Consider the following 10,000-nt stretch of genomic DNA (forward strand, 5'->3'; position numbering starts at 1 on the left):
CTCTCCTGATGATGGCTATATGGGATGTTCTCGTCTGCACTGTGCTCTATATCCTGCAGATCAGCATTGCTCATTTGTGCTGATATAGTGCTTTAAGACGGACACAACTTCCTGAAATTCTGATGGAGAATATTGTTATGAGTGGGTTTATTAGAGTCCTGATCTGCACATTTAAAGTGTTAGGTGTTGCTTCTGTCCATCTCTGTCTGAAAGCTGCGAGTGCAGTAATTGGCGGAGTGATCGCTTGTGTGCTTCGGCTCCTCCGCGCGGAGGAGTCTCAGTGAAAGTCAATCACAGCTGTTCATCATTACTTCACAATCAAACAGCTTCTGTGTGCTGGAGATTCACCCAGATATGGAATAAACCTGGAAATGTCATCTAAACAGGTGAGTAACATGTCTGCTGGTTTTGTTCTGAACAACGGATAAAACAATATGCTATATATTTATTATTACCAACGGTCTAAATCTGTCCAACCATCGCATATCAGTCCGCGGAGATTATCGTTAATCTTACTTTACATTTCAGTTTGTCTACACGCTCTAATTAACATATTTCATATAATGTTTTCAGAAAAGTGTAATTATGACAGTGAGAATAGATTATTAATGACCATTACAGGCGGATTCACGTGTGTACAGACGTGACGTAATGACGCAAAGACGAACGGCGGCCCGCCCATTTTCCCATTAACCCAGTAGCTCTGTTTATAAAGCTGTATCACATTTATAAAGCTGTATCACAGACTTCACTGTTGTAAACTGGGTTAAAGTTAAGAGTATCCTTTATAAGATTGACTTGTTATAAAAAATAAACTTAAACAACAAAAGTAATGTAGATTTTGAAACAATTGTGTGACTTTTCAATGTTAGACCTTCATTATAGTTTAATTTAATTATTGTTTCTCTGCGCATTATGTTTAGTATACTACCTAGTGAAGCAAGAGTCAGTCAGGAGTATAATATTCAGATTGATCGATTATGTGGCGGAGTATTTCTGCTATATTATACACACTCTTCAGCACAGTGTTTGGTCATGAACTGTGTTGGCATTTCTGGATTATGGGGATTTAATGTACAGATCAGCTTTAACTCTCCTCCACATTCTGGATGTTGTTCAGCATGCAGCCGTTGGTTTTGTTGCCGGTGCTTCATTTAATTCTGTCAGCTGTGCTGTGCTGTGCTGTGCTGTGTTCTGTACTGAATGGGTCTCCTCTGCTTTCTGTTCACTTATTAAACTCTTATTGGGAAAACTCCACTATATCCACTTCCTAACATGTTGCATGTTGAAATGTGCGCTCTAGTAGTTTCATTAACCTTTGCATATTCCCAAAGTTGGCTGTTCATGCGGTCGCTCCTCTTTTCAGTGTTGTGCTGCTGGTGACTGGAATCATCTACAGCAGACCCTAAAGCTCAGCACTCACTCCACTGCTGTCTTTAAAGAGTTCAGTGCAGTCAATAGTGCTGACCCCTGTGCTTGTGTTCAGTTTTCCTCTGGGTTTATATGTTATTATCTGCATTTGTGAAATTGTTATTGTGTTATTGTGTCCTGCTGCATTGTATCTGCGGTTTATGTTGCCTCTTGTCCAGGCCATCATTATACATCAGAACTGCTTCTCAATTGACTTACCTGTGTGAATAAAGCTTATTAGTTACTGATAGTGAAGGTCTCTGTGATATTGTAGCAGCCCACATCAAAAATACTACAGTGATTTACACATAATACTGCTAGTGTAGTGTTCATGAACAATACTGTAGTGAAGAACCTGAAGGAAACAGCTGTGGTGATTCTGCAGTCGCTATGGTAACACAACAACTACCATAATTGGTCTGTTGTGGTGAATCTGCAGTTGCTATGGTAACACAACTATAGTAATTGATCTGTTGTGTTGATTCTGCAGTTGCTATGGTAACACAACTATAGTAATTGATCTGTTGTGTTGATTCTGCAGTTGCTATGGTAACAAAACTATAGTAATTGATCTGTTGTGGTGATTCTACAGTTGCTATGGTAACAAAACTATTGTAATTGATCTGTTGTGTTGATTCTGCAGTTGCTATGTTAATAAAACTATTGTACTTAATCTGTTGTGGTGCTTCTACAGTTGCTATGGTAACACAATTATAGAAACTGATCTGTTGTGGTGATTCTACAGTTGCTATGGTAACACAACTATTGTAATTGATCTGTTGTGGTGCTTCTACAGTTGCTATGGTAACACAATTATAGTAATTGATCTGTTGTGGTGCTTCTACAGTTGCTATGGTAACACAACTATTGTAATTGATCTGTTGTGGTGATTCTGCAGTTGCTATGGTAACACAATTGCAGTAATGTAAACGAATGACCCAGTGTGGTAGTTTTCTACACTATAGGTTATATTATACTGCAATACAGCACAGTTTACAGCAGTTAACACTAGAGTACACTACCGTGTTCATTGGTTGATCAGTCGACTGTACAGTGTGCTCCATCATGCATTTACCACGTGTTGTAGATACTATAATACAGTATAATAGTATGGTTCAAGAACACTATATTTACTGTATTTAATATTTAATTACTCCTCATAGTAATTACAATTGTGTGTGTGTGTGTGTGTGTGAGTTTTGCCTCTCCTCCTCAATGTTCTTCTGCTGGTGAAGCCACAACACACAGCAGTGCTGGAGCGAGAGGATTAATTACAGCACACACACTTCCTGCCACCGCTCTAGAAAGCAGATCGTTAAACACGACGCAGTGGCGTTCCTGGCTGAGCGACTCATTACGGCCTGCAGTTTGAGTCCTGCTGCTGTAATTATCTGAGATACAGCGCTGATGTCTGGCCTCAGAGAGCGTATCATTACCTTCATAATCTGTTCTTTAAACGTGTACAGCAGCTGCCCATAACACACACACACACACACACACACACACACACACACGGGTCAGCCGGTGATATCTACATCTGTGCTTGCAGGATTTAAACAGCACTTATTTAACCTGTGCTGATCTAGTGGTGTGGTCAGCACTGTGGCCTCACAGCAAGAAGGTCTCTGGTTTGAGTCTCGGCTGGGTCAGTTGGTGTTTCTGTGTGGAGTTTGCATGTTCTCCCCGTGTTGGTGTAGGTTTCCTCCGGGAGCTCCGGTTTCCCCCACAGTCCAAACACATGCACTATAGGGGAACTGATCAACTACACTGGCCGTAGTGTAAGAGTGTGTGTGTGTGTGTGTGTGTGTGTGTGTGTGTGTGTGTATGGGTGTTTCCCAGTATTGGGTTGCAGTATCGCTAGCCTCAATTTGACTGTGGATACACTATACTACACACACTTCTGTCCTAACAGCTTGTCATAGTTGATTTGGTGTGATAAGTGGCTTTATTATATAGCAGTGCTGTATTTGCCTCTGTATCTGTGTGTATGGCTGTGTGTTGGGGACGGAGGGGTCAGAGGTCAGCTGTGCCCTGTGCTGTGGATCATAAATGGACATGTGTTCTGCTGATGGCCCGAGGAGCGGGGGTCAGAGGACACGCATCAATCACACACACACACATGATATTATATATATATGAAGATCTGTGTGTGTGTGTGTGTGTGTGTGTGTGTGTGTGTGTGTGCGCGCTTCTGTCTCTGAGTATAACTGCTCTGAGCCTTAAAGAGACAGTTCACCCTTAACCTGCACAGATATCGCTGAGGGAAGTGGAGTGTGTTGTGGATATTCTCCACTGTGCTGTGTGTTCTCCTCTAATAAGTGAGCTGGGTTAATATATATCACCTGAGCAATACAAATGCTTAATGAAAAGTAAAATTACAAAAGTAATACAAAAATGAATCCCGCTATACTTGAAATGCTATATTCAGATATAATGCAGATACAGTAAGCCAGTAAATCTATTGATTATCCTCATGTTACTCTTGTTCCTACTGAAGTGAAATGATTTTGAAGTTGTTCTACATTGTACAGACACCAGCTGATATTATTAAAGCACACGTACAGTAGGTGACACTGTAATATGAGCATTGTCTTGTACCGCCGCCGCTCCACAGTAGTAAGAACATGTTTTTTACTCTCTCAGAAATAAAGCTGTCACTGCGGCAGTACCTTTTCAAAATGTGTGCCTAAAGAGTCCTTAGTGGTTCCTCAAAGGTCCATATCAGTACCCAAATGCACCTAAAATGTACCTTTGAGGAACCACTAAGGGCTCTTTAGGTACAAATGTGCACCTTTTGGAAAGGTACTGCCCCAGTGACGGATCTTGCAGCTTTATTTCTGGGAGTGTGGGTATGACCGCAGTTTGCGATAATACTGCCAGGGCACACAAAGGGTCGTGCATGCGAACAGACTGAAAAGCCTATACAGTAGCTGTAAATACTCTGTACTTGTAAATAAAGATAAACAATAAAGCAAAGCATTATAATTCCTTCATTAATAATTAAAAACTTCTTACGTGTGAAGTGCAATGAGGATTTATTTTGGACAGTAGAATTAAACAAATAAAAGACAACTAAAATGAAAGTACAAACACAAATAAGTAGGCCTAAATAAATAAATAAAGCAGTGTTTTAGTCTAAATATAGACAGTGTTATTTTGAAGTGTTAGGACTAAGACAGTCAATAAATTAGCTTTTTCATTCATAGTTTTAAATCTTATTTTATGTCTCAATTACTGTACATAAATAATAAATGAATAATCAAATAGGCCTAATTATTTATTTAAAGACATTACCTGTGAAACACTGACAATCGGTCCGACACTGTTTATTTATAGACATATTATCAGTTTAAAGAAAGCTGCAGAGTGGGCTGTATTATGTTAGTTCTAGCCTATATTATTCTAATGAATTTCCTCTGCATCTGTCACTTGTATGAGTTAATAACCACAGCAGATATGTGCGTCTGGCTGAAACATTATCTGTTAATAAATAGCGTCTTATGAAAAAGGCTCTCCCCTACTGTATTATAGACGAGAGGAGGGTTAATAATGTGCTGGTGTTATTATAATGTTCATTCTTTTAACTCTTGTGTGCTGTTGGGTCGTTTTTAATCACTCTGAGCTGATTTTGAGGCTTCAGTGGCCTCCGCTTTCTCTGTGTTTCAGCAAATGTGATGATTTCTGCTGATTTTGACAGATATTGTAGGAAAATGCTTTGAAAATGATCAAAAACTCAACAGACTCTGTTCAGATTGACTCCTCTTTGGTGATGTTGGTGCTGTTTTTGCCCCATCGACTTTTATTATAATCTTATTTACTGACTGCAAAGCCATGACAGCATATAGTCATGCATTACTGAGTGTTACTGGCCTTCCCTGCTGGATTAAGGGCACAACTTGTCGTTTTTACTGTTGATCATCAGTTGCAGTGCTAAAAAGCCTAGTTTCTGCCTTCTATATGGAGTATAGTGTGTGTGACACCTTTACACACTTACTTAGATATGTGTGAGAAACTCAAAATAAGCTCCTGAGCTCTCAGAACACAGTAAACACAGTAAGTGTATTTCTGCAATCTGCTGTTTGACTCCACTGAACTCCATATTAAAGCCAGAAACTCTTCAGCACAGGCCGATCTAATGCGGCACACTGACCAACAGGAGAAATCACACATTACCTCCTAATCCCTACAAGAGGACACTCAGTAATGCACGAGTATCTGCTGTCATGGCTTTGCAATCAGTAAATGTGATTATACTGGAAGTCAACGGAGTAAAGACAACACCAACATCACCAAAGAGGAGTCAGTGTGAACAGTACAGAAGGGTTAATAATCCAGTGTGTGATCAAGTGTTGTTTGTAACTGCGTTATGAATGCTGCTGGAGAGCCCGGCCCCTCTCTCCTCCCCTCGGCCACATAACGGTATAAGAGCCGCTGCCCGGAGCTCCGCGCTCCACCCCCTCCTCCCACCCCCGCCGCTACCCGCGCTGAGCGCCTCCTGAGCGGCCTGAGAGAGACTCCGCGCCGCTGCGCCTTCATGGAGCTCCAGCCCCGACTGCGCCTCAGGACCGCTGTAAGATGAGCGGGTGTCTCCAGATCCTCACCGTGCTGCTCTGCTGCCGCTTCTGGGCGCTCGTGTTCTCTCAGGGTGAGTCTGTTCACTTCACGGAGCGCAGTCTGCGTGCGTGTTACTGTAGTGAAGGCGAGTTCAGCGGGGAGAGATGGAGAAGCGCCGCCGCCGCCGAGAATATCCGCCATCCGGAAGTTTGGACTTGTTGATTCCGCGCCGCTTTTCTCAATCCGACTTTAAAGCTGCATCAGACACATCAGATTATTACGCGGAGTACAGTTTGCTGATGAAATATGAGCGCGAATGCGTGTATGATGATGATGATGATGATGTTTATGCGCGTGCTCGAGAGCGTACCGTTATGTCTCCAGAAGTTGTCCAGTGCGCATGAACTCGTCCTCCATGCTGGAACACACACATTACAGGGGAATAACAGCAGGCTTCTGCTGCTCACAGTCATAATCATAAGTGTGTGATGCTGGGAATGGGCGTCTCTGTTCCTTTATATCCTCTGAGGGCTACTATTAGTGTAACGCGCTATGATAATTATAATAACTCACATTAATAACTGATAAACACTCATTAGGGCTGTGCGATCACACACACACACACACACACACACTCCTCGAGGAGTCTGGAGGAAGGTTACTCATTCTCTCCAATAATGCGGTAAAGCTGAGAATAATGAGGGTCAATAGTTTTGAATAGTTGATTAAAGTCGACAGTACGGTGATCTGTGTCTTATGTGGGCTACTGTTCGTCTATTAAACCTTCAAAACATTCAATAAAGTGGATTTAATAATAGCTAAAGCCTCTATATATTGTTCTTCAGTGGACAGAGTTCTGATTATAGCACTAGTGATGTGCAGACACTACAGAATTCCCAATAATCCAACATTTATGAACATTTCCCAAGTGCTGTCCTAAAAACAGAGACTCTTACTCGCATTACTAAACATGATAGATTTAATAACTACTTTCATTTAGTCTAGCTATTGCACAGGATACGAGTATAAGTGACGGATCAAGGCTTAATCAGGTTAATATCAGGTGATTGGGCAGGACACTGTAGGATTGTGTTTGTTCTGTGGATAACTGAAGCAGAGTATTGCTGAGGGAGGTTAATATCAAGTTTATCTTGTATAGTAGTTATTTAGTTTAAGGAGATATTTATAAAGATGTAAAGGCTGCTTCACTCCAGCCACACTTACACAATAAAGCTTAATTAAAGCAGAATATAACATTACATAAGCTGAAATCTGCCCGAAACACCCGGAGATATTCAGAAAACAGCCAGGCGAATAATAGTGTGTGTGTGTGTGTGTGTGTGTGTGTGTGTGTGTGTGTGTGTGTGTGTGTGACGGACAGCCTCACACTGAGCTGAAATGTCCTCTGCTGTTATTTCTGCAGGGTGATGGAGGTGTGAGAGCGCTGGAGACATTTGCTTCTCTGCGCAGCATTTGCTGTGTGTGTTTGCAGCGCTGTGAGAATCAGCAGGGTTAGGAGTGTTTAGAGTGTGTTTGGCCTGTGTTTGATCCTCTGTCCTTCTTTACTCCAGTGCAGTGAGATCGTGTGTGTGTGTGTGTGTGTGTGTGTGTGTGTGTGTGTGTGTGTGTGTGTGCGTGTGTGTGTGTGTGTGTTTATTGGAGAAACTTAAAAATATTCAAAAGTCTGAGTTCCTCTTTCATGTTCTATCAGCACCGACGTCAGGCCCACATCTGGATGCCACACCGCTTTGAAGTGTGTGTGTTGTGTAGTTGCAGTAGTTGTGTGTGTGTGTGTGTGAGAGAGAGAGAGAGAGAGAGATTGATTGTATGTGTGTGTAGTATAGTGTAGTGTAGTATGTGTGTGTTAGCGAGTGTGTTTGTGTGTGTGAGAGTGTAGTGTAGTATAGTGTTTTGCATGAGCGTATATGTGTAGTGTGAGGGTGTGTGTGTGTGTGTGTGTGTGTGTGTGTGTGTGTGACTCGTAAGGCATTTGCCAGTGTCAGGTTGGTGTTAGTTGTGTCTAGATAGTCTCTGTGAGCGGGTGTTTACTAGTGTTCAGTTGTGTGTGTGTTTCCTTCAGAACGCAGCGTGCATACACACACACACACACACACACACACACACACACTCCTGTTTGAAGATTTTCTCCTCCACTCAAACATCTGCAACCAATTAGGTCTCCTCCAGGCCTGAGCAGAAACCAGAGAAACACACACACACACACACACACACACACACACTGCTGTGGAGGATTGAGCGTGGTGCTCCTCTGTGCTCCTCAGCTCAATCTCAGGTCAGCTCCAGACTAACACTCGCGCGGGGTTAACATGTTGATCTGGACAGTTAACCCAGTGGTTGGGTTTGACCCAGTGTGTATAATAATGACATCAGCCTCCTCTGGAGTGTCTGTGTAGTTTTGTTTGTTTGTTGGTTGGTTGGTTCGATTGTTGATTTAATTTTTGTTTGTTTGTTTGTGTGTTTGTTTCTTTGTTTGTTGGTTGGTTGTTTATTGGTTTGTTTTTGCTTGTTGGTTTGTTGGTTTTTGCTTTTTTGTTGGTTTTTTGTTTGTTGATTTGTTTTTATTACTGTGTTTTGTTGGTTTGTTTTTGTTTGTTTGTTTGTTTGTTTGTTTGTTTTTATTGGTGTGTTTTGTTTGTTTTTGTTGGTTTGTTTTTGTTTGTTTGTTGGTTTTTCTTTGTTTGTTTGTTTTTATTGGTGTGTTTTGTTTGTTTTTGATGGTTTGTTTTTGCTTGTTTGTTGGTTTGTTTTTGCTTGTATGTTGGTTTGTTTTTGCTTGTATGTTGGTTTGTTTTTGCTTGTATGTTGGTTTTTGTTTGTTTGTTTGTTTGTTTTTATTTGTGTGTTTTGTTTGTTTTTGATGGTTTGTTTTTGCTTGTTTGTTGGTTTGTTTTTGCTTGTTTGTTGGTTTTTGTTTGTTTGTTTGTTTTTATTGGTGTGTTTTGTTTGTTTTTGTTGGTTTGTTTTTGCTTGTTTGTTGGTTTGTTTTTGTTTGTTTGTTTGTTGGTTTGTTTTTATTGGTGTGTTGTTTGTTTTTGTTGGTTTGTTTTTGCTTGTTTGATGGTTTGTTTTTTGTTTGTTTGTTTGTTTTAGTTTGTTTGTTGGTTTGTTTTTGTTTGTTGGTTTTTTTGTTTGTTTGTTGGTTTGTTTTTATTGGTGTGTGTTGTTTGTTTTTGTTGGTTTGTTTTTGCTTGTTTGTTGGTTTGTTTTTGTTTGTTTGTTGGTTTTTGTTTGTTTGTTTGTTGGTTTGGTTTTTATTGGTGTGTTGTTTGTTTTTGTTGGTTTGTTTTTTCTTGTTTGATGGTTTGTTTTTGTTTGTTTGTTTGTTTTTGCTTCTTTGTTGGTTTGTTTTTGTTTGTTTGTTGGTTTGTTTTTATTGGTGTGTTTTGTTGGTTTTTGTTTGTTTGTTTGTTTGTTTTTATTGGTGTGTTTTGTTTGGTTTTGTTGGTTTGTTTTATCTGTTTGTTGGTTTTTGCTTGTTTGTTGGTTTGTTTTTTGTTTGTTTGTTTGTTTTTGCTTGTTTGTTGGTTTGTTTTTGTTTGTTGGTTGGTTTTTGTTTGTTTGTTTGTTTTTATTGGTGTGTTTTGTTTGTTTTGTTGGTTTGTTTTTGCTTGTTTGATGGTTTGTTTTTGCTTGTTTGTTGTTTGTTTGTTTGTTTGTTTTTATTGGTGTGTTTTGTTTGGTTTTGTTGGTTTGTTTTATTTGTTTGTTGGTTTTTTGTTTGTTTGTTTGTTTGTTTGTTTGTTTGTTTGTTTGTTTGTTTGTTTGTTTGTTTGTTTGTTGGTTGGTTTGTTTGTTTGTTTGTTTTTATTGGTGTGTTTTGTTTGTTTTTGTTGGTTTGTTTTTATTTGTTTGTTTATTTGTTGGGTTGTTTGTTTATATGGCATTACATGCAGAGAATTTGAATTCTTTGGTCAAATGTTTTCAGCAATTGTGAAACCTTGAACAGTTGTGTACTAGTGACGAGACAATATACAGTCTGTAGAAAAAGAAAAAATATATATATATCTATACTTTT

The 10,000-nt window shown here is 39.9% G+C and overlaps 1 protein-coding gene across 8 annotated transcripts in view; it reads left to right on the forward strand.

The window, feature by feature from the left end:
- The first annotated feature begins 309 nt into the window (after nucleotides 1-309).
- The window catches only part of reck (reversion-inducing-cysteine-rich protein with kazal motifs), a 34,725-nt gene continuing 25,034 nt past the window's right edge, over nucleotides 310-10,000 (forward strand). For 4 of the 8 annotated variants that reach the window (XR_015524281.1, XR_015524280.1, XR_015524282.1 and 1 more), the window contains exon 1: nucleotides 5,863-6,055. Coding sequence is in view for 2 of the 8 variants with exons in the window: in XM_087308081.1 (XP_087164207.1) it covers nucleotides 5,986-6,055 (70 nt within the window). In the remaining 6 variants the exon portion in view is untranslated. 8 annotated transcript variants of the gene reach the window in all.

Source organism: Danio rerio, chromosome 24 (genome assembly GCF_052040795.2).
Source record: "Danio rerio strain M-AB ecotype USA chromosome 24, GRCz13ab, whole genome shotgun sequence".
Taxonomy (NCBI): domain Eukaryota; kingdom Metazoa; phylum Chordata; class Actinopteri; order Cypriniformes; family Danionidae; genus Danio; species Danio rerio.